We start from the raw sequence: 24283 nt of genomic DNA, 5'->3' as shown, positions 1-24283 counted from the left end.
AGCTGATGTTGGTGATGATGATGATGATGATGATGCTCTCTTGTAGTTTCGTAACTCCCTGGCAATGCTGATGGAAACGTTGAACGCAACCACCCCGCACTACGTCCGCTGCATCAAACCCAACGACTTCAAGTTGGCCTTCACGTGAGTCTTCCTCTTTCCTGTTAATATTCGGTTGTTGTTTATATTCAGGTGTAGTTCTTGGTGGTGTAATTGACTGTGGTTGTCTGTTGTTGGCAGGTTTGATCCTAAGCGTGCGGTGCAGCAGCTCAGAGCCTGCGGAGTCCTGGAAACCATCAGGATCTCTGCGGCAGGGTTCCCCTCCAGGTGCTGATGCATCCACTTCTACTGTTTCCCTTAGACTCTTTGATATATTGAATTTCACAGAGGCATACACCATTGTTATATCAATAACTTTTGGAATATAATAGAAAGAAAGTATTGAGTTGTGATTATTAGTCGGGGAGAGTTACTTTTATATTTCAGAATGCATTTCACAGCTTTACACCGTACTGTATGCATGTATTGCAATCTTATTGTGTGTGTGTGTGTGTGTGTGTGTGTGTGTGTGTGTGTGTGTGTGTGTGTGTGTGTGTGTGTGTGTGTGTGTGTGTGTGTGTGTGTGTGTGTGTGTGTGTGTGTGTGTGTGTGTGTGTGTGTGTGTGTGTGTGTGTGTGTGTGTGTGTGTGTGTGTGTGTGTGTGTGTGTGTGTGTGTGTGTGTGTGTGTGGTGTGTGTGTGTGTGTGTGTGTGTGTGTGTGTGTGTGTGTGTGTGTGTGTGTGTGTGTGTGTGTGTGTGTGTGTGTGTGTGTGTGTGTGTGTGTGTGTGTGTGTGTGTCAGATGGACGTACCAGGAGTTCTTCAGCCGTTACAGAGTGCTGATGAAGCAGAAAGACGTGTTACCTGACAAGAGGTTGACCTGCAGAAATGTTCTGGAGAAACTGGTGGAGGTCAGACCATCTGCATTTCTACCTTTTACTTGTTTAGTAAAAAGGAAGCATCTGGATTAGTAGTTTTCCGAGGCATATAAATCTTGAATATGTTTCAAGTCCTTTGTTTTGCCTCTTCTATGCAAAAACAGTCTGTCCCATTTAGTGAATCTGACCCTGTCTTTCTCCTGACCTGTTCCTCCAGGACCAGGATAAATATCAGTTTGGTAAGACCAAGATCTTCTTCAGGGCCGGCCAGGTGGCCTACCTGGAGAAGTTGAGGGCAGATAAGTTGCGTGTTGCCTGCATCCGCATCCAGAAAACCATCCGCTGCTGGCTGGAGCGCAAGAGGTATCTGCGCAAACGCAGCGCCGCCATCACCGTCCAGAGGTTCACCAGAGGATACCAGGCCCGCCGGTGAGTGCCCCCTGCAGACATTCAAACAGAACTATCATATGCACAGATCGTGTGTTTGTTTTATAACAACACATGATCGTTGGGTTCGTTAAGCATGACACACTTGATATAACTAAAGGATAAGTTAAAAAAGAAAGTAGAAAGAAAGTGAGGTCATAGAAAACTATTTCTGCTAAAAAAGTTAGCAATGATTGAATCAGACCGAAACATTTCAGCTGTGTGTATCTCACACTGCACTGTGACCTTTATTCATGTGCCTTTTGTTATTCATGTTTTATTATCTTTGCTTTTAAATGCCATTTTATAATGTGTTTCTTAATGCTCTTAATGTCCTTCATTGTTGTAAAGCACTTACTTGAATTGCCTTGTGTTGAAAGGTGCTATATAAATAAACTTGCCTTGCCTTATAAAACAATGGTAAACGTTTTTGGAAATATTAGGGCAGTTAAATAAGGTTGAAATACTGTTGTAGTAATAATAATGGGTTTCATTTATAAAGCACTTCATATTTGATTTCAAATCCCAAAGTGCTACAAGCAGTGAGCATGAACAGTATAAATAAACATCCTTAAGTACCTTAAGTTTAAATGTTGAAATACATGTTGACGTGTTTATCTCTCGTCTCCTCAGCCTCGTCAAGTTCATGCGTCGCACGCAGGCAGCCACCACCATCCAGAAGTACCACAGGATGGTTGTGGAGAGGACACGCTACCGGCAGAAGCAGGCTGCTGCTCTCGTCGTGCAGACCCTCCTCCGAGCGTACATGGCCCGGCAGATGTACCAATCGGTAAGACACACTCCACAACATTCTGAAAAACATGTTTAACATATTAAGTCATGGGGAGAAGTCAATAAAACCTTTGTGATGCTTATGGTGCAGTTTACCCCCAATCTGTCTTTAACAGAGCGAAACACACCTAACATGAGCAGGAATATTACAAATAAGAAATCTTTAGCTTATAGGAAAATCTGAATATATTGGAAATATATCAATGTGCTCTTATCCTCCCTCTGCTTCTCCTTAACTTTTCCTGTGTGTCTGTAGTTGCTGCGGGAGCAAAAGGTGGTGATCATCCAGAAGCGAGTGCGCGGCTGGTTGGCTCGCTGCTGGTACAAGCGCTGCCTGGAGTCCATCGTCTACCTGCAGTGCTGTTTCCGCAGGATGAAGGCCCGGCGCCAGCTGAAGAAGCTGAAGATCGAGGCTCGCTCAGTGGAGCACTTCAAGAAGCTCAACAAGGGCATGGAGAACAAGATCATGCAGCTGCAGAGGAAAATCGACGAGCAGGTGAGATGAAGTTTTTGTGTTTGAGGCCTTGTATTGATACATTTTTCCTCTTTTATGTGTTTCACTTTTCTGTTTTGTGATCTGTCTTCGGCCTCAAGAAAGAGAACCATAAGGTGGTCAAAGACAGGCTGGTGGGTATGGAGACTTCCTACACAGCAGAGAGCGAGAAGCTGCGTGCAGAGGTGAGCCGACTGCGCGGGGTGGAGGAAGACGCCAAAAGCAAAGGCATCCGGCTGAACTCGCTGCAGGAGGAGCTGGAGAAGCTGAAGAAGGAGCTGACTACCACTCGGAAAGAGAAGAAGACCATAGAGGACTGGGCCAAAACCTACAGGGGGGAGATGGAGAAGGTAAGAGCTGATCCATCTGTCGAGTCACCTGTAGATGTCCTGGTCCTCCACTTCCCTCTGCAGTGTAGTGGTACATGTTTTCCGTACAATAGCAGATTTCCATATCCAGAACTAATTTTAGATTTAGATTTTCCCCAAAAATGTGTTTATTAACTCTACTTAAAGGCATAGTTCACATTTATTAAGATCAAACTATCCTCTTGTTTCTCTCCTAAGATATAGCTGTCCTTTTTATAGTTTAAAACTAAGTTCAATAGACATTTCTCCCAACAAGAACAATTTCCCATAGTTTCTTGGAATCTTTTACATAAATATGCATATTTGCACAAGAGGGAAAAAATTGTTTCCCCAATTTAGGAGGCAAAGCGAACCAGGGGGAAATGGGCACATGGTGGGCCAAGTTGCTCTGGGGAAGGTGAGCACTGGAGATAGAGTAGAGTAGTGTCAATGCACTGTGTGTGTGTCTGTGTGAGTACTGTGTAGTATTTATTTGCATCACTTTTGAGAGTTGCTGTTGGAGTGTTAGATTACAGATCTGCTAAATAAATGGACATTTACTTCTTGGATTATAGAGATATGTTTATGTTCAAGATGATGACATTCACCTTGATCTATAGATTTGATTAAGGGTTGTTGGTTTCTCTCCGTGCGTGTGTGTAGATGGTCTCGGAGCTGAAGAAGCAGAACGGCACCCTGACGAAGGACAACAACGACCTGAACCGGATGATTCAGGAACAGAGTCAGCAGATGACGGGTTTGTAAACATCCCCACATGAATCCTCCATCCAGTCATCCAGAGACATATAGTTGTCTCTTAAACCATACAGCATGCTTATTCTTTTGTATCTGCTTCTCCTTAATGTTTTCTCCCTCAGACAAAATGGCTCACGCGATCGTACAGGAGACCCAGCAGCTCGAGACCGATCTGAACGAGGAGCGGTCTCGTTACCAGAATCTACTGAGGGAGCACCTGCTTATGGAGGAGAAATACGACGACCTGAAGGAGGCGATGGCTTCCTCGGTGAGAGACACACAGTCCATATAACGAGACACCTTTATGACATTTTTTCACACAACTTCGTAAAAAGCTAAAAACACTGACAACAATATTTTTTTGATCCATTGATGAATATTTTTCTACATTAGATTTGCATTAGAACAGCAGAACATAACATTGGTAATATTCTGCACTTAGACCAACTGTCTGAAGTCATATCACATTAAATCCCTATTCTATTTCCCATTCTTATTATCTCTTGTTCAAAATGTGATGTTTTCTAAATTAGAAAGCTTGTTTTTTGTCTAATCTGCAGAACGCCTCCAAGCCTGGTCACAGGAGAAAAGATTCCACGCACAGCAGCAACGAATCAGAGTACACATACAACTCGGAGTACGCCGAATTGGAGGAAGGTTCCCGTGCTGCGGAAGTAAGACTGTTTGTTTTTAGTTTGGTTGTATTTTATAAGAGGAAACACCTGGTTCCCACTGGTACTTGCTGCTGATAAAAGTGGCTTTTCTTTCAGTGATATCCCTTTAAATACTTTTCATTGTGCCCATGCTCTGTCCTAACATGTCTGTGTGTGCAGGATGTGACTCGGGGAATCGACACGTCGCTGACCCTGAAGCTGCAGAAGCGCCTCACCGAGCTCGAGCAAGAGAAGCAGTCTCTGCGCAACGAGCTCGAAAACAAAGAGGACCAGTTCCAGCGGGCTAGAGCCAGGGTACAGACCCCCCCCCATGGCTCTAAATATATCATATAAGCATATCAAATCAACACCTAGAGTTAAAAGTCTCATTCTAGCGTGCTAATCCATGTTGAAGGATTTCTGACACTATTAGTTGCATGGGTCCTGATGAATACAAATAGACATATCTACAGTAAGCATGTCATGAATAGGAAGTACAAAAAGTGTTCTCTTTTACATAATTTTAACATGACTGTTTAGCTCTGTGTCACCGTGTCATCTGCATGTAAACCTCATTTGTTTAAAGATCTGATCCAATTTTTTATTTGATACATGTTAGTTAGTCTGTTTTCTCTGTGCAGCTCTAACACCACCACTTAACATCACTTAATTCATTAGTTCATTCATTATTTAGATGAAGATATAAACATTCTTCATTCAGGCCGTTTTTTAATTGGCCCTGCGTTAAATGAAGCTGAATTAGGTATTACAAACTTTGTCACTGTACGAAAGCCCTCTTCATCGCCATGTTTTGCTCCTTGTTTCAGGATGACGTTGAGTTTAAAAAGGCTCGCGGAGCAGAGCTGGAGTACGAGTCACTGAAGGTAAGCTACCAGAGGAGAAGAGAGTGGAAACATTAGCACCTTTTCGCTCACCGACCGAAAGCCAGACATGTACTTATTAGAGTAATTCCTGCCTTAGCTTCAGAAAGCCTCATTTGTCACTTGTTACTGTGACCCACCGACACTGAATCTTTTCACTCCTCAGCGCCAGGAGCTGGATTCGGAGAACAAGAAGCTGAAACATGACCTGGTGGAGATTAGGCAAAGCCTGCTGGGTAAAGCTGGTCCAGGCGCCGGGGCCCCAGGCTCCCCAGCCTACAAGGTGGTGTTGGAGCAGCTGAACTCCTCCTGTGAAGAGCTGGAGGTCCGTAAGGAGGAGGTGCTGATCCTGCGCTCACAGCTGGTCAGCCAGAAGGAGGCCATGCACCACAAGGTAGAGCAACGTGTGACCGTGACTGTTTTCAGGGTGCAAATACAGGAAGTACATCCATATCACGACTGAGGTGGAAAAGACCCAAGGATACTGAAAAGCAGAGTATATGGCCACTTTAGATTAAACATATGGCATCTTTACGTGGTGCTGTTGTCTTTCACAAAGTGAAGCTAAATTAAGGAGGATGGCACCCTGCTTGCTCGCATCCACCACCTCACATGTGCATGTTGTGTTTTCACCTATGTCTGCTTCTGTTTGTTAGCACAAGATAAAAAAAAAGAGATCACTACAATTACATTTGGCGAGTGATCCTAATCTCAGATTTTGAAGTAATGTGTTATAAATACTTTTCTCATGTTCATGTATTAAAAAAAAAGCATGAAATCTGAGACTTCCTTTCTAGCTTTTAAAGCAAAAAATGGCGAATGATTAATAGAGTATACATTATTTGACATTTGAACAAAATGTAGAGGGTCAAACAAAAAATGAAATCACGTCGATGTTCTCACTGTAAGTAGTTTTTCTGTTTCACTGCACCGTCTTTTTGTCTAACTCCTGTCTCAACCTTCTCTCCTCCATCCACGCTCCCCCACAGGATGAGAAGGTACAGTTAAAAAAACTGCCTCCTGCATGACTGTTTAGCTCTGTGTCACTGTGTCACTGTGTCTTGCATGTAAACATCATTTGTTTAAAGATCTGATCCAACTTTTAATTTGATGTTAGTTAGTCTGTTTTCTCTGTGCAGCTCTAACACCACCACTGCTAGGAGAAATTATAAGTAATTCAAAATATACACTTAAATACTTTAAACAACTATTCTCCTGGTGGTTGTTCAATAGTAGGGATTCCCTTTTTCACTTGCTGCTGCTCAAAAGTATCTCAACAGCGCTAATGAAGTCAGTGTGGCATAATGTGGCACGAAAGCCGAATAATTAATAAAAGGATTATGAAGTATTTTTCTGTCAACAGATTGCTGTAATATAAACACACAAAGGCAAAAGCCAAAATGTACGCCAGGCTTTCACAAAAAGTGCTTTTTTAATATGACGTTTTTAGTGTTTCTCAATGAGTTCTCATACAGCAAGTTTAAGATTTAAAAAAATATGTTGTGTGTTTCATAATTACATGGTTTTCTTATAATCTGTTAATTATATTTTTTAAGAAACTAGGCAATTTCCAAAAATGTATGCTACACATTTCTTTAAAACTGTGATTGTTCAAAAAATGCTTGACACACATTACACTTTGTGTAGGATTAACTGTCCATCATACGCCATATAGGTTCTAATATAAAAAAAAACATTTAAAAAATATGTCTTGGGAATTTGTGAATTCCACATTTATTCTCAGAAGACGAGAATCACATTTTGTACATGAATCCGTTTTATTCCCACCTCGTACAGCTACACAGATATAGATATTCGTGTCCCCAGTGTCAGAGTCTTTGATGCTAACAAATGATCCTTGTCTTTACATCAAACTGTCACACGGCGATCACATGAACCCCACCCAGACATTATGATCATGAGTGACCTTAAACCCCCCCTCATGTCTGTTGAAAGCTAGTAGAAGTCGCCCCGCTGTGAAGCTCCCTGCAGATAGGCGGCTGTCACTGAGGCGTCACTTGATTTCTTGTCAGTATTTCATCTGGAGGCTGATGATTGTCAGAGTAAAAGGACAGTGGTAGCCGGCAGCCGTAGTGCAGCTGGCAGGGAGTCAGCAGCACACATGCTGACAGCCCTCAGCACTGTGAACTAATCATGACTCCATTATCTTTATTCATACACCTATCTGAATGACACTGGTTCATGATGCACCTTTGCCAGAGGTTGTTTGAGCCTGGTTACTGTTTTAAATGTGGTGTTCCCTTTTCTAATGTATCCCCTTTATTTATCTTTGTGTAGGAAACCATGACCGAGCCTTCAGTCTATGCGGAGGATGTTTCCAAGCTGAAGGACTCTGATGAAATCAAGCAAGCCTACGTAGGACTTAAAGACACCAACAGGTACTTTGATACAGACAGTACTCCTCCTAATCTCCAGATCCATACATTCATAATGAGGTGTATTTCCATCCATATCTTTTTCCAGTTTGAACATAAAAAACAAAGTGGAAACGCAGAAAAAACATTTTTTTCACAGACATAACATAAATAGGACGTACATGGAGATGCTTACATAACGGCACCTGTTGTACATCAAGGTTAATCATTCATGCCCTCTTTGGACACCAGAAGGACATACAATTTCTTGATGCTATCGATTTTCATATTGTGCAATCATTATCAACATATTACAGACATTATCACTCCCCCTCATCAACAAAAGGATCGCACAATACCTCAACCATTATGATACTAAGAACCAGTGCTTTGGCAAAAAGTTGTTTTTAATGTGTTTTTTCGGGCAGAAGAAGTTGGTGTATTGCTAAAAGCAAACTATGACAAAGTGTCTCGTAAAAAGAGTAAGCGAATAAATATTGACATATACGAAGCATTCGACTGAAACCTCGATGTAGCTTCTGCTCTGCTGAAGAGACGGATCATCACGATAGATTAGCACAACGCTCCACTTAACATTTGATGTAACCTTCATCACATTAATACACAAAACAAACAGAAAGGTAATTTTTCAATCAGGTATTCTACATACTTTTTCTACTGCCGCTTTTTTAATTAAAAAAAAAAGTCTTCCCACTGGAAAATTGGCGCCATCTGCTAATTATCTTAAGAAACCAACTACTAAGAGTCACGATGAGGTAGTGGAACGAAACAAGAATTTATTCACATACATTTGGAAATGTTCTCGACCTTTTGTGAACATTTGCAACCAGGGCCGGCCCTAGACTTTTGGGGGCCCTAAGCGAGCTTTGGCTTGGGGACCCCCCTCACTCTAGCGCGTTGTCACTACACACAACACGGAACCAACTTTTGTCTTATGATGTTAGCATAAGCACACATATTGTATGTATAAGCATGTAAATACTGTGGACCTAACCTCCTCTAGGGGGGTCCTCACCTGTGTTTTAAAATATTGAAGTTAAAAGCATCAATCTGGTGCACTTTGAGAGCAAAATTTAAGAGATCTATGGATACATCTCTCAACACCCATATGAAACAGAACTGTAAACAGATTTTTCTTTATGGATATTTTACAAATCACTTAAACTGTATTCTTGTTTTGTCATATAGTATTTCATAACTGTTTTTCATTTATTCTCTCTGGCTGTCCATCTCATAATGTTCACATAGAAACTAGCTGTCAATAGGAATATCATTCAGAAGAATTATAATTTCTTGCAAAAATCTGTCACAAAAAGAGTTTGCACATTTAAATTCAGGTGTTGTTATGGCAACGTCAGTGGCCAAACAGCCACATTTACTGCTGCAAATACGTTCAAACATGCTGTTGACACGTAAAGCAGTGGCAACTATGCCACCATTTCAGCTGACTTTTTCTCAGAAATACTGTCATATAACATCCATATATTTCAGTGCTAGGTTGATGCTTAGCTAAGCTAACTATGAAACACAGACTCAGGATCAACTGTGAGGTAGCTTCTAGCTTCATGTCGACCAGTAAGTCAACATTTCCCAGAGAGCTTTCTTTGAAATCACCAGGTAACGCTAAAAAACATAACATTTAAATTGTATGACTAAGTGTTTATTTAATATATCTGGCTAGCTATAGCTTTGCTAACGGTTTAGCTTACCCCCGCGATTCAAAGTAACGTCAACGTAAGAAATGTATGTAAACTGACATTTACATACCTTGTTTACCTGGCTCAAGTGGTGGCTCTGGGGTTGTTGTGTGAGCCACCACTTGAGAATTGTTGTCGTCTTTTTTAAGAAAATGTTTTCTTATGTCCATCTTCAAAAACTCTGAATCCGACTGACAGTTTATTTTAAACATTGTCACAGCTCACAGGATAGGTACCTGTCAGCCAATAAGACAGATGTTTATTTCCATTCAACTCTCTGGTTGGTCTGGTGTCTTGCCTCTGTTGCATTCACTGAACACAGGAAATTACAATCCTGCCGTCCTCTCTTGTGTCATGATGAGGTTCAGGTAAAGCACGGTTAATGTATTATATTATTGACTCAATAATATAATACATGACTTTGAGAGTAGGCAATCTAGGCATATTAACACAATTAATTAAACATACTTACAGTATCACGGCGACGGTGTACTGAGATTTCTTTTTTGTAATTACATTTTTCTTTTTTGCTAGGGGGCCCCTTAGTGGCTGCGGGGCCCTAAGCGGCCGCTTATGTCGCTTAATGGGTCGGGCCGGCTCTGTTTGCAACCCATTGTAATGCCTATAGTTGCACAAAAGCATGGCAGGTGGAGGTGACATGTTTGTATAGTGACACAAGTACCATGAAAGATAATAAATGGCAAACAAAATGTAATTTATTTAATGGAAGTGTGAATTCACTTCACTCAAATCCCATCATATATTTTTGATCCAAATGTTGTGTCTGTTATTACCATGATATATACATTAAATAAATGTGTGTGTTTGTGAACACTGCCTTGTCCTGTGCAGATCTCCTAGGTTCATGCGTAAGCCGTTGGAAGTCAGTGATCTCCTGAGTAGGCTGAGGTAAAAAGAAAAAGCAGACGTGGCCTATGCATCATGGGACAGAGCATGCATGGTCACGCTGATGCAAAACCAGAGTGAAAAAGATCTGTTTTACTGAGGCTGAAACAGCTGACTCTACGTCTTCGTGCTGATGAAAGCTTGGGTAGCTGTTTCTGCGCTAACAGCATGATGAATAACGAAGCCGCTCTAGCTACAGTTCAGGTCGGACTTATGCTCTAACAGACAGTTATTATTAAACAAATGTTCTTTGAAGTCATATTTTAAGATTCTTCGTTTTGCATGGGATCTCCTAGTTAAGCATGAGTCTCTCAAACTGAAGAGAGAATCAGTTTTCCTCAAGACAAAGATATGAAGATGTGTTCAGGGGCTTCTAGTCTGTTTTCGGAGATGCTGCAGAACACCATGTTTAAATGCAGTATTTTCTAAATGTGCAGCATGACAGCATGGAAAGGTCTGAGCTTCAAAGGGTTCCATGTAGTCTTCAGTTGTCGTTTAACCTTTACTAACACATAGATTTCAACCTGACTTCCTCACTCACTGACTTTCAGGCAGTGTTGGGTTGGATGCTGTTGTAGCAGGCCTCCTGTCTCAGCTTTATGGAATGAGTTTGGCATAAATCCTGCATGAAAGCCCACTTTTCTCTTTGTTTGTCCAAGCAGAGATGCACAGCACACCTTAAAGGAATTTCATTTGAAATGTTTCTGCAAGGAATCATCATGTATTTGTTTTTAAATGCATGTCATCTCATTGGTCTTGAAAAGATGCACATTGTAAGATGGCAAAGTAAACACATATTTGACATTGTACACACACAATAGCTAGCTAACAGCAGACATATTCTCTGTTTTTAGGCAGTCTTTACAATACTGTGCATCACTGGCTTAATCTCTCTCTTTTTTACATGTTACTCACTTTGCTTGTGAAATTATGTGTTCAAAACAGACATTAGTAGAAATTACTGCATTTAAAAAATAACCTGAATCCACGGTTATCAGAATATCTATTTTGTTAGATTTTATTCAAATTACAGATTTATTTATATCACAGTCTGAACAAGTTGTATGCATATTTTTCTCTACAGTCACATTCAGTACACCTTAAACTCCAGATAATATGACTTCAAATTGGACAGTGTTGCACACATGCAGACACTTCAGATAAAAAGCAGACATTTTATTCTTGTTTTGCACACTTCTCCCCAACCATCCCGCTTCTGTCTTGTTGTCATTGTGTTGTTCATGTTCCTTTGTGTTGTGTCGGTCAGATCTGCCGCTCCAGACCTCCACAAGCTGAATGAGGACGGAGAGCTGTGGCTGGTTAATCAGGGCTTAAAGGAAACCATCAGGTGTTTTTATTTGAGCATGAAGCATTTGCCTTCTCACAGGAAAGGATGTGCGCTGCTGTTGTTTCTTCATTCATGTACTTCTTCTTTCTTTCGCTGTATTCAGAGTTTTCTCTCACAACTTTCAATGTTGTCCAACTTAACAGTTTTACGACGTATGCTGAGACTGCCTGTGTTTTGGTTTGATGTGACTAATGCCCCGGCCACACGAGGACGAAAACGGTCGTTTGCGTTACTGTTTAGTGTCATATAGACCATTCGGCCACACGAGGACGACCGAATACGGCACTAAACGACTGCGTAAACGATAACGGGTCCCAAGGTGGATAGAACGGCATACGCAACGCTCTGGGGGGTCCAACGGCTCCGTGTGTACGCCCTATACGATCATTTTCTGATAATGATGAGGCAATAGCCCCGCCTCTCCCCACCTCTGCTGCTCACCCCCGCGTCAAAGTAAACTGCACACTGAATTCAGATTATTTATCTTTCTCTCGATATGGACCTAAACGCGAGTGAAGTCTAATCTGACAGGACGGAGACACGCAGCTCTGCTCTCCTGCAGCTCCTCCCGCTATGATGCGGCGGTGAACGGAGTAAAACACACACTTCAAGTCCGATCATCACCCTTAGCTATTTTAATTACCTCTCAAACCCCTGGAACCCCTTGGAAGAAGCTGACATGAAACTCCTGTCACTGAAGACAGTGCTGTTACTGGCTCTGGCATCTGCCAAGCGAGTCAGTGACATTCATGCGCTCTCTGTACATCCTTCATGCACTCAGTTTGCCCCGGGGCAAACGAGAGTGTTGCTGAAGCCCAACCCTGCCTTTATACCTAAGGTGGTTGGCTCATGTACCCCCATTGACATTGTGGCATTTCCTCCGCCGCTGTGTTCCTCTGAGGAACAGCGGCCGAATTTGCAGTGTCCAGTCCGTGCTTTACGCACCTATATGGACAGGTCAAAAGAGTTTCGTTGTAATGACCAACTCTTTATATCCTGGGCTAACCCTCAGAAGGGCAAGCCCGTTACCAGGCAACGGCTCTCCCACTGGATTGTGGAAGCGATTGCTCTGGCTTATACGAGTCAGGGTTTGCAGGCACCAACGGGCCTGCGTGCTCCTTCTACTTGTGGACTGCATCCTGGGCTTTGTTCAAGGGTGTTTCCATCCAAGACATTTGTGCAGCAGCGAGCTGGTCTTCGCCGCTCACTTTTGTCCGCTTTTACAGGCTAGATGTCTCTGCTCCAAGTGTGGCCCGCGCAGTGCTGGGTCCCGTGTTGGGACAGAGTTCTACCTGTTAAGTTCTGGTTGTTTTGGTGATTTTCGAGATAAGCATGTCTCGCAATACGGGAGTTTCAATATCCCATAGTGAGACATCGAACGGAGTGTTATGAATGAGAACTATAGGTTACTTACGTAACCCCAGTTCTCAGAGTAACATGAAGTGAGATGTCTCACCAGACGGCCCTTCTTGCTAAGGCGAAGCGAGAAGAGGTGCTTATTTTGAATGACGCTGCGTCGTAGCGCAAGCTACTTAAAGGGTGGGTGGATTCCCTGACGTTGACGTCAAGATCACCAGCCAATCAGGATTGGCGTAATGAGATTGATGCTTCTGTTTGCATACGCGTTGAGGCGCATCCCACTTCATGTTACTCTGTGAACTGGGGTTACGTAAGTAACCTATAGTTTTGTGATTCGCATTGAAGATGACGTCACAGCAGTTTTACGCAGCGTCGCTCCGCCAGCCGAACAGCCGATCGCCCCGCCTACACTTCGTTACTATAGTTACTACCCCAGTTCCTAAACTGTAATGGAAATGCAGCATAAAGTGAGCCTGACCTAACAAGGTCTAACTCTCTTCCCCACACAGTTCTTTACATGGTTGTTTTATCCATAGAAAACTCCCCATAGAAGCTGCATTATGTAAAGCAATTTATAAAAAAATTGAATTGTTTTTCCCATTTGTTTATAACAAAGTGCATCAGACATTGCCTCCATCCTTCCACTAACCTTGTTTTACTCATTATGACTGCCTGTTAAATTGTACAGTATCATGTTACTCAATATTTACTGCAAAGATCCTAGAGAGGGAGTAGATCAGTTGTGTTTTATCACTAACATCTTACTAACTAATGCACAAGAACTCAAAACAAGGCGGGAAACCCTCCTTATTCCTGACATTAAAAACACACCCTAATAATTGTTTGGGTATAATATTTGACTTTATTCTGATCACTGAAGGCCTGTCTAGCTCCTCTTTCCAATGTTACTCTTAACACAACCTTAGAGTATTTCAAACAGGACAATTAATCATTTAAATTTGAAGGGTCCATGAACAGTTTGGAAGGAGGCCCCAACTTCAGCTGGAGCAATCAACGTTTAACTGTTTTTTTTTTTTTTTTTTACTTTCAAGAAAGTGAAACAAACGATCCATGTACGACATTCATAAAGTTAAAAAAGCAGCAAACAACTGTTTTCGTTGTAAAGATGCAGTGGATTAATGTGTTCTCTAAGAAGTAAATGAATATTTGTGTTTACTCAAATCGAATCGGAATCGGGAATCATCTTTAATGAGGCAGCATATTTAAGAAAACGTGTTCAGAGAGCTGGGCTGCTGGTAATGTCTGCGCAGCATGCTCCTGCGTCACCATGCTGCGGTGAAATCCTCTCTCACTGTCATATGAAGTTTCATTCACACAATAACGCTGATTTGTTTTCCCCTTTTCTCCCATGTGTGCCCTCTCACACTCTTTCGTCTATCCCACTCCATCTTCCTCCTCACTTTTCTCTTCCCTCATCCCTACCCTCCTTCCTTCACCCCCCCTCAGGTTACTGGAGCACCAGCTGCAGACTCAGCGGCGAGGCTACGATAACGAGGTGGAGTCGTTGCATGGCGAGCTGCAGAACGTGAAGGAGGAGAACAACCGCCAGCAGCAGCTCTTAGCCCAGAACCTGCAGCTGCCTCCAGAGGCCCGCATCGAGGCCAGCCTGCAGCACGAGATCACCCGCCTCACCAACGAGAACCTGGTACGCTGAACACACACACACACACACACACACACACACACACGCAGAGGAACAGCGGTAACTCTATCCCAGGGGTGTCCAAACTACGTCCCAGGGGCCCAAATGCGGCCCGCGGACCATTTTGAATCGGCCCTCACTCAGCAAATAAAAAAAGTATAATGACTTAAGTATAATAAACTTCTGCTTGTCTTACTTCTTAAATATGTTCAAATGTACATAACAACCTTGAAATATACCCTTCATATTTCCTCTTATGATAAGCAATCTGAAGCTTCTGTTTTAAGGAATGACATTTCTTTAAGCATTTTCAAGTATCAAGAATAATTTACCTACATTGGATTGACTTTTCCAACTTCCAACTTAACTTACGAGGCAATAAACCTCTCCTCCCAGACTGGCCCAGCCCTTCGTATATTTTTCTGTGCGTGGCCCTCGTGAAAAAAGTTTGGACACCCCTGCTCTAACCTGTACTGCAGTTTCAGTATACTTTTTCCTACTTTCCGATAGTTGGTATTGCTCAATTGTCAAGAGTCTAAAGTTGACATTTTGGGAAATATGTATGTTAGCTTGCTCGTTGACAATCAGTTTAGAGAATTGTCTCTCCCAAAATGTCATACCACTACCTCAAAGATGAAGCCTTTAAATCTGTTACACATATGATTGCCTTCCAATTGCAGCAAAGACGCAGAAAGAGATGTTTGTTGTGTCATCTTAGTTTGTTCTTAGTTAATTTCAGAAAATGACTTGAATGCGAGGGTATTAGCAAGTTAATGTATCATCTTTTCTCTTCTCAAGCACAACAATACTTTGGGGGACGACTTTGCATGTGTGCAAAAAAAAGGCAGAATTACTGTTTACCAAAGTCCTTCATATAGATGGCATAAGATATCAACATTTGTTATATACAAAATATTGCTTTCAGCTGTAAGGGAATTGCTGCGTTATTCCTGCTATGCATCCAGAGCACAATCTTCAGAAATGAAAAGTAAAGATTGGTAATACATGACTCTGGTGCCTTTAAACTGGAATCTACATCTACATACAACAACATACGCATACAGACTTAGTGCTTTCTTAAAACACAAGCAAAAGATCGTGCGTCACGAATGCAGTTATATTGTGATGATTATAAAAAAGAGTGTGACAAACTATCAGACAGTTCTGAACGACAGTTACATTTCATGTATCGTGGGTTGGTGGTTTCATTCCCACCTGGGTCTCCCACTGAAAATCATCGTCACACACACTCATCTGCGTGTTGGGTGTCACCTGACAGGAGCTCCTGGCTGAAGACCCCGAAGCATCCAGAGAGGCTCGAGTCAAGATTTTACGACGGATGGTTGTATGTAGAGTGTGTGTGTGTGCGTGTGTGTGCATCAGTGTGTGTTTGCATGTGTCAGAACTAACGGATGTTGTGTGTTTTGAACGAAACGGCGCTGAGTGTCACTCTAACTCTCCACAGAGCGTCTTCTAACTCACAGCGGAGCAGCTCTGCACCTTTCTCTCGTTTTCTAACAGCCACCGAGTCCTGAAACGTTGCTTCCTCTGAAAACAAAACAATCAGCACAGCAGCTCTTACGTTGATTCAACCTTCCCTTCCCTGCTCTTTCTGTTTGTTTGTTTGTTTGTTTGTCTGTTTCGAAGACTTTGGCTGATGCAAAGCCTGCAGCTGATTTACAAAAGTCTATGTTTTTAACCACTGGGGGGCGACAGCGTGAAGCTCTCTTAGAATTCAGAATCTTTCCCATGTCCTCACTATTCTCTATTTTTCTATCACTCCTAACCTTCAGGATCTAATGGAGCAGCTGGAGAAACAGGACCGAACCATCCGCAAGCTGAAGAAGCAGCTGAAGGTTTACTCCAAGAGGATCGGAGAGATGGGAGGTAAGGGAGAAACCATGGGTCAGCAGAGGATTAAGAGTCTGTACGTTTGATCATAACGGTACAACATATAGCCTGATGTTTTATGTCTTGTGTTTCACAGCGGGTCAAACCGAGGGACAGACGTCTCCGGGACAGGTGGTGGACGAGCCGATTCATCCTGTCAACATTCCCCGCAGGGAGAAAGATTTCCAAGGGATGCTGGAGTACAACAAGGAGGATGAGCTCAAACTGGTCAAGAACCTCATCCTGGGTAAGACCTTACTATAAAGAGCATTAACACGAGTCATCAAAAATCCTGAATAATCATTGAGAGGTCATTTAAGGACACTTTGGGCTCTGTCTCAAGTTGCATTTTGAGGATTTAACTTGGAACTGTTTTACTTTTTAAGATAACTTTAAATCACTCAATTCCATTTATCAATTAAAGCTGCTAGAACAAAGATTGTATTCACAGTTTTCTCTAGTCGGAAACCATAACACTTTCGTAGAATATGAAGCTGAAGCTTGTCTCTGAATTCTTGATCACTGAACTCTTGTCTCTGCAGAGCTGAAGCCTCGAGGGGTAGCTGTGAATCTGATCCCAGGTCTACCGGCCTACATCCTGTTCATGTGTCTGAGACATGCCGACTACGTCAACGATGACCAGAAGGTCCGCACCTTGCTCACCTCCACCATCAACAGTATCAAGAAGATCCTGAAGGTATGCATACTGTGTTTGTGTGTAGGGCAGTAGTTCTTATATAAAGCTGAATGATGATGTCAATCCTACAAAGAAAGGATGATGAGAGTTTCTGGGCGATCTGTACACAGTTGATTAGTACTTGTAGCATTACATGTCCCTGGTAAGTGTCGAGTAAATGTGTTTTAAAGGTAATAGCAGAATCTGTTTCTTCTTTATTTGAATCAAGATGCTTTAAAAGCTGCTTCTCAGTCATCTGGGGGACGAAATGACTGATAGAGGCTCTGATAGGTCTTGATTATCAATATAACCTGCTGATTTACTGACTTAATTTGTTCTTTCAGAAACGAGGAGACGACTTTGAGACCGTCTCCTTCTGGCTATCCAACACCTGCCGCTTCTTGCATTGTCTCAAACAGTACAGCGGAGACGAGGTGAGACTGACACAACACCAACAGAGAAACTCTCTCAAATATGTACACAGTCATGACTCATGAAGAAGGATTGTTAGAATTCTACATTATTGTTTTTAATTAAACAAGAACAGTTGTAACCCAGTATCTGCCTGTGTCTTCGTGTCAGGCCTTCATGAAGCACAACACAACGAGGCAGAACGAACACTGTCTGTCCAACTTCGACCTGGCAGAGTACCGACAGGTGATCAGCGACCTGGCCATCCAGATCTACCAGCAGCTCATCAAGTGCATGGAGAACATCCTGCAGCCCAGTATAGGTGTGTGCATGAACACGTCTGAGTGTGTGTGCCACTGCTAGGGCTGGGGATCACCAGAAGTATCACTATACCATTGTAATACAAAAAGTGTACAAATTGCGACTTTGTAATATACAACAAATATTGCAATGTATTTATTGTTCAAGTGCAAATTAGAGAATAGAGTTTAATTACAATTGTATTGCGGATTGCCAAGCAGGCAGACTTGTCAACACTGTCAAAAAAAAAGTAGTCTGACAAAGTGTCAGTTTTACATTATAAAATGTCCAACTTATCCAATGCATATGTATTTTTTTTAAAGTTAGATTTGTTTTTATAATATGTAATGAAAGATTAACTTTGTCACATGAACGAACAAGACTTGGTGTTCGCGTATTCATTGACCATGCAATATCATGATGCTTTGCTTTATCAAATGACCCACTCCTAGCTTAATCTACAAGCTAATGCTACAGTAGAATAATGTCATTTCCACATAATAATAATAATACATTGTGATTTAATTGTGCTTTTCCTGGTGCTCAAAGATGCTTTACAAGCAAGTAAAGAAAAATAACAAAAGCTAATAAAGTAAAAAGTGCTAAGTTTAGAGGAGTAGGAGTTGAAGGCCATAGTTCTTACAGTAAAGTACCTGTGTGTGTTCTCTGCAGTGTCTGGCATGCTGGAGCACGAGACCATCCAGGGCGTGTCGGGGGTGAAGCCCACGGGTCTCCGTAAGAGGACGTCCAGCATCGCGGACGAGGGCACCTACACCCTGGACTCCATCCTGCGGCAGCTCAGCGCCTTCCACTCCACCATGTGCCAGCACGGCACCGACCCCGAGCTCATGAAGCAGGTGGTGAAGCAGCAGTTTTACATAATCGGGGCTGTCACCCTCAACAACCTGCTGCTGCGCAAAGACATGTGCTCCTGGAGCAAAGGCATGCAGATCAGGTGAGACAAGGGGCTGCTGGGAGGGAGACTGCTCTGCTTTATGTGTTGTGAACACTTAAAAGGGTGTCAAACTCAATTTAGTCGAGGGCCACATTGTTATGGTTACACTCGAAGGGCCGGTTGTAACATTAAGACTTTATAAATTTGCATGTATAAATATATCATACATATATAAAATAATGTATTATATTACATTATGACCTCTGCATTGGATTATTATCGGATAGGGTAATAACTTCATTATTAACCACGTCTGAAAGCAGAAGTCTCTTGAGTGGCATGTCACAAAACGAGATGCATTGTGGGATATGTAGTTTATGGGCAACGTGCTTCTGTAAAGCGACATGTAACCTTGAGTTTGACACCCCTGACTTAGAGGGATAGTTTACCCCAAACTCAAAAAGACATATTTCAGTCTAGATTGTTTCAGGTGTGTTTTCACAATTTTGTAGAGAAGTATGCTTACTCTGACTCAAAGTATACAAGTTATTACAATTATTTCTTTATTTTACCTACTTTGCAACTTATTTTTTTAGATTGTTTAAGTTCGCACCTACAGATACCAAAGCAAATTCCTTGTTTGTGTAAACGCACCTGGCAATAAACTTGTTTCTGATTCTGATCATTCCTGAACTGAAAATGTTACTTTAGTGGAAGTACAGAAGTTTTATCAGCAAAATGTATCAAAACTAAAAGTACTTGATATGCCTAATTTCTCTTTTCACAATATTTTGTTATTACAAAAAGTAACATTCCGTTTTTATTATCAATTAATACATATCATTTAAACAATGTAGTTTGTGATTGTTGAGCCAGTTTTTCTTGGTGTTAGGAATGTTATGCTTTTGGTTGATTGCGCTTATCATAAGTCACTTAAGCATGAGCTAAATCAAATGTATTGTAATGTAATCGTGTGTGTGTGTGTGTGTGTGTGTGTGTGTGTGTGTGTGTGTGTGTGTGTGTGTGTGTGTGTGTGTGTGTGTGTGTGTGTGTGTGTGTGTGTGTGTGTGTGTGTGTGTGTGTGTGTGTGTGTGTGTGTGTGTGTGTGTGTGTGTGTGTGTGTGTGTGTGTGTGTGTGTGGTGTGTGTGTGTGTGTGTGTGTGCGCAGGTACAACGTGAGCCAGCTGGAGGAGTGGCTCAGGGACAAAGGGCTGATGGTGTGCGGGGCGAAGGAGACGCTGGAGCCTCTAATCCAGGCCGCTCAGCTGCTGCAGGTAAAGAAGAAGACCGACGAGGACGCCGAGGCCATCTGCTCCATGTGCTTGGCCCTCACCACGGCTCAGGTACACTGTCCTACAACACTGCATTCAGAGAAACCAGACAAGATGTCTCTGTCCGTCTGAACGCTAAGAAATGTGTTTGTAACTGTCTGTGTTTTGTCTCTTTCAGATTGTGAAGGTCCTGAACCTTTATACACCAGTCAACGAGTTTGAGGAGAGGGTATCAGTGTCATTCATACGAACCATACAGGTAATTCACTCATGCAGTATTAATACAAAACTGTTTTCTGGACATATGCTACATGTACTATTTTAAAATCAGGAAAACGCCAATCTAGCAATGTTCATTTTAATTTGATAGTAAGTAACTTCAGCCTTCATGTGGCAAATGGACAACACTAGCACTGTTGCTAATTCATTTGCACTTGCTACAAAATTGGCAGGGCGTTGTGTTTACTGCTTTTCACTTCACTTGTCTACGTTCCAAGTTATCACTGGCACAAACATCATGTTATTATTGTTAAATGCAAGGAATTTAAAAAAAAAGTTGCAAGGTGACTGCCTAGCAATTATGCAAAGCACTAGAAAGTGCACAACCACTGGAACAGTCCCCTGAACCCTATTAAGAATATCTCTGTATAAATGTGACTGCATATGATCTAATTCCCTGCTATTCCTGTGCTCTTAATTTTCCATTCAGACTCGTTTGCGCGACCGTTGTGAGAGTCCCCAGTTGTTGATGGACACCAAGATGATTTACCCCGTCACCTTCCCATTCAGCCCGTCCTCACTCGCCCTGGAAACCATCCAGGTCCCCGGCTCTCTTAACCTGGCCTTCCTCACACGTGTCTAAACTCGACAGGAAGGCGGAGAAGATGATGTAGTGGCCACATGACACTCACTAGCCCACAAAGACTTTGTACTACACAATCATCAAAAGAGAGATACAAAAAGAAAATTAAAAGCGTTGAACACACTCAAAAATGAACACGATTTGAGCAGTTATTTCTAAAAGAAAAAAAGCTTCTAATTCAAAACACGGTTTCCAGTAAAGAATCGCTGGTCTGAATCTGGACACTGACACACAAAAATTAAACCCTCAAACACAACCACATGCTGAACTCTAAACATGCATCTGTACAAAACATACATCCTTTGAACGTACACATGCACGCCTTCACTTCTGTCGCACAAAACGCACAGATGCACTCGCTGGTTTAAATGTCATCATCCACTGCTTGTAAAATCGCTTGCCTCTTAGAGAAGCCACAGGGCCATATCAATGCCTCCTCGCGCTCCATCGAGTCCGTCTTAGTGGACCCCAGCTTCCAGATATGTGTGTAAACTCGCTGTAAGATCTCGTCATCGTGTCGTTCCCCGAAGAGAATGTATATTGCCACACAAAGGAGTAGAGTCCTCAGAAAGAAAGTAACTTGATGAGGTTGGTATGTCGGGTCTCAAAGTGAGTTTTGAGTCCGCATATGAAGCTTTATGAGTGATAGCCATGCTAAAGTTAGCTCTCTCCACCCCCATGTTGAGTTAACCTGGACCGGGCTTCCTCTCTGAAAACAGTCAAGACAACACAGAACTCATCGTCTGTACTATATCATTTATACATATATAAATATGAATAATATATATATCGTGTATTTTATTTATTGCATTTAACTCCGTCCCCACCCTCCCTTTTTGAGATTAGAAGCTTTCTCCTCCGATATATGAAGGATAGGATTCCCGAGATAATCGGCTCCATTGTTAAATATTTACGTCTATCAGGTAAATGATGTAGTGCCAGCAGAGATGATTATTTCTTAGGTCAAGTCTTAACTTAACTGTCGCATTACCATGTTTACCCTGATGAAGTGTAGCACGGGTTTTAACTGAGGAGAGATTTAGAAAGTTGAAGCTTTGACAAAGGTTTAACCTGCTGTAGTCTGTACTGTTTACAGCTGTGACCCGAGCTCAGAGAAAACACTGGCACAAAGATATGAAGTCACTCTCTCACACACTGCTTACTGCTGAATCACCGAAGGGGGGGGGGGTTGCACTGCGTACGCTTTACTCTCTCTTCTCGTCTTCTCTGGTCAAAGCCTGTTTTGTTATCATCAACGTGGAACTATTTATTTCAGTATTATCATTTTCTGTTGTGTATATCGTGAAGAAGCCATGTATCACTGAGCAGAGACGACAGAAAAGGTCTCTTGGGGGTTTGTCATGGATATGTCCATCTTTACAACATTTGTATCTGCTTTATTCCCACAAAGACCACAAACCGCAGCTTTGGAGGCCGATTCCTCTCCTCTCTTTTCATTCATGTCCGTCCTATGCCTTCCTGTTCAGCGGCCAAGACAACACAACATGGGCCTTTTTATTACCAAAAACAACAGAATAGGTGCAGCTGTTTTCCATTCCAATTGCACGGTTAAATTAAGGGTTTACTGACATTTTCTTTTTGGTGCACAATATGTTTTGGTCCAGATATCCAGTCATATTTAAGACTTTCCTTCAACTGTGATATTACACCTCACCCGCTATAACTCAGTATGGATACATTGCTGCTGCTGCCCTCATACAACCAGCATGCGCTTTGCTTTACTAGTTAGTAGAAATACAACTTCACACTTTTGTTGTTGTTTTCTTCTACAAAGAAACATCGATGTAGTCTTCTGATTGGAGAGTGAGAGAATCTGCCCATGTTGTTACAGAAAGTGTTTTGTCTGCGTTCACATTGTCCTCGCTGCCTCGTGTTTAGCACTTTCCCCCCCATTTACTTTGTGCCATTAGTATTAACAGCCAACCCAATTTGCCTCTTACCCTCATGTGAACCTTACTTTGTCCTAAAGGCCTTTCACAAACATATTTCACTTTGATAGAATTTTTTTTTTTTTAAAGGTGCTTAAATATATAGGAGGTTGTGAATCGTCTCCAAAAACTGAACTCGGTACGTTTTATTGGTTATGTTTTGTTCCTTCTAAAACCAACCAACATTCAACCAAATGTGTTTTACATTTGAAATATCCGTGAACTTGCTCTTGTGAAGCTACAGTACATGCTGAGAAATATACATATTTAAACATCTTCAAAATTGTAAGTGGAGTAAAGAGAAGTTAGTGTGTGAAGTTTGTGTTGCACTTGTATTTGAGAATAATTGAATATGCTCTCATTGGGACCACATGTTATCAATCTGCCTTTTTGTTACATTATTAGGTGGTTTCAAGTATGCTTTGTGTAAAGAGTACATATCTGTTGCAAGTAAGACGGTAACTGGAAGGAATTTATTTAACATATGAATGTTTGAAGTTGTTAATGAAGTGTTTTAGCTGCACATTTTTGGGCAAAGCCTTATTTGAATATTTGCCACCTGAGTGACTAAAACACAAAATCGTCAGTGTCACTCCAGGGTTTTTTTCCACTGTAAAATTAATATTAAATGTGATATTTTGTTCTGATAAGGTGTCCTTTTGGTCAACAGTTATTGCCACAGGGTTGCACTGTTTTGCCATAAGTCCAAAATGCATTTTTTAGACATTGCTGAGGAAGACGGATAAATAATAGATTGACAAGGACTGTAAAATGAAACACTCCCAACACCTTCCTACTGAACTGCAACCCATTAAGCTTCCTCTGCCAGTGATCAGTCATTTATTTTTGCAGTTTTATTCAGACTATGAAATATTGCAAGCCACAGGAAGGAAGACACTTGTGATTGTGTATGCAGCACCAGCTTTCTCACACTTGCTCAGACTATCCTTGTCGTCTGATATATTAAGAATAGTTTCAGTGGAGCGTTAAAAAACATTTGCATTCATGTGTTTGTATTGTTGAGCAGGGTTGTTTCCCTGGGTTTCTCTTGGGCTGTCAAACAGAAATAAGTGTCATTCCTTCACTCTGCGTTTTTACACGAAGGGGAGAGTTGGTTGTACGATACGACGTAGACATTATAAATGACCATTGTTCTTATCAGCACTAGCGTTGAATGTGCCATTTTAAATATTGTTAACGATCATAAATCATCACCTCAGCTGTCGTGGTACCGGTGTGAACACGCTGGTACCAGATGTTTCCTCTATGACCCATGTGTACAAACTGGACTGTTTGTAGTTTCTGGTAGTTGTGCTTAGTGAATGTGTTCACCGTTAAGAAACTTGGAATAAATTGTCAAATCTGTAAAAGTAAAATAAAAGAATACAGCATTGTT

At 41.8% G+C, this 24283-nt stretch overlaps 1 protein-coding gene across 5 annotated transcripts in view; it reads left to right on the top strand.

Moving 5' to 3' along the window:
- Nucleotides 1–24283, top strand: part of myo5aa (myosin VAa) — a 72226-nt gene extending 47943 nt beyond the window's left edge. For 2 of the 5 annotated variants that reach the window (XM_034235534.1, XM_034235537.1), the window contains exons 16-41: nucleotides 47–144; nucleotides 241–327; nucleotides 841–949; nucleotides 1134–1345; nucleotides 1976–2132; nucleotides 2391–2630; nucleotides 2729–2977; nucleotides 3638–3731; nucleotides 3853–3998; nucleotides 4291–4404; nucleotides 4564–4698; nucleotides 5211–5267; nucleotides 5431–5658; nucleotides 6254–6262; nucleotides 7563–7663; nucleotides 14438–14636; nucleotides 15913–15978; nucleotides 16427–16520; nucleotides 16621–16770; nucleotides 17066–17220; nucleotides 17544–17633; nucleotides 17782–17932; nucleotides 18583–18865; nucleotides 19974–20148; nucleotides 20255–20335; nucleotides 20786–24283. In XM_034235534.1, the coding sequence (XP_034091425.1) occupies nucleotides 47–144; nucleotides 241–327; nucleotides 841–949; nucleotides 1134–1345; nucleotides 1976–2132; nucleotides 2391–2630; nucleotides 2729–2977; nucleotides 3638–3731; nucleotides 3853–3998; nucleotides 4291–4404; nucleotides 4564–4698; nucleotides 5211–5267; nucleotides 5431–5658; nucleotides 6254–6262; nucleotides 7563–7663; nucleotides 14438–14636; nucleotides 15913–15978; nucleotides 16427–16520; nucleotides 16621–16770; nucleotides 17066–17220; nucleotides 17544–17633; nucleotides 17782–17932; nucleotides 18583–18865; nucleotides 19974–20148; nucleotides 20255–20335; nucleotides 20786–20938 (3633 nt within the window). In that variant the 3' untranslated portion in view covers nucleotides 20939–24283. Of the gene's footprint in view, nucleotides 1–46; nucleotides 145–240; nucleotides 328–840; nucleotides 950–1133; nucleotides 1346–1975; nucleotides 2133–2390; nucleotides 2631–2728; nucleotides 2978–3637; nucleotides 3732–3852; nucleotides 3999–4290; nucleotides 4405–4563; nucleotides 4699–5210; nucleotides 5268–5430; nucleotides 5659–6253; nucleotides 6263–7562; nucleotides 7664–11530; nucleotides 11612–14437; nucleotides 14637–15912; nucleotides 15979–16426; nucleotides 16521–16620; nucleotides 16771–17065; nucleotides 17221–17543; nucleotides 17634–17781; nucleotides 17933–18582; nucleotides 18866–19973; nucleotides 20149–20254; nucleotides 20336–20785 lie in introns of all 5 variants that reach the window. The other 3 variants (XM_034235538.1, XM_034235535.1, XM_034235536.1) reach the window with 3 other exon arrangements.

The sequence above is a fragment of the Gymnodraco acuticeps genome, unplaced genomic scaffold (genome assembly GCF_902827175.1).
Source record: "Gymnodraco acuticeps unplaced genomic scaffold, fGymAcu1.1, whole genome shotgun sequence".
NCBI lineage: Eukaryota > Metazoa > Chordata > Actinopteri > Perciformes > Bathydraconidae > Gymnodraco > Gymnodraco acuticeps.
The sequence above is the reverse complement of the archived record's forward strand: the minus strand, read 5'-3'. Positions and strand labels throughout refer to the sequence as shown.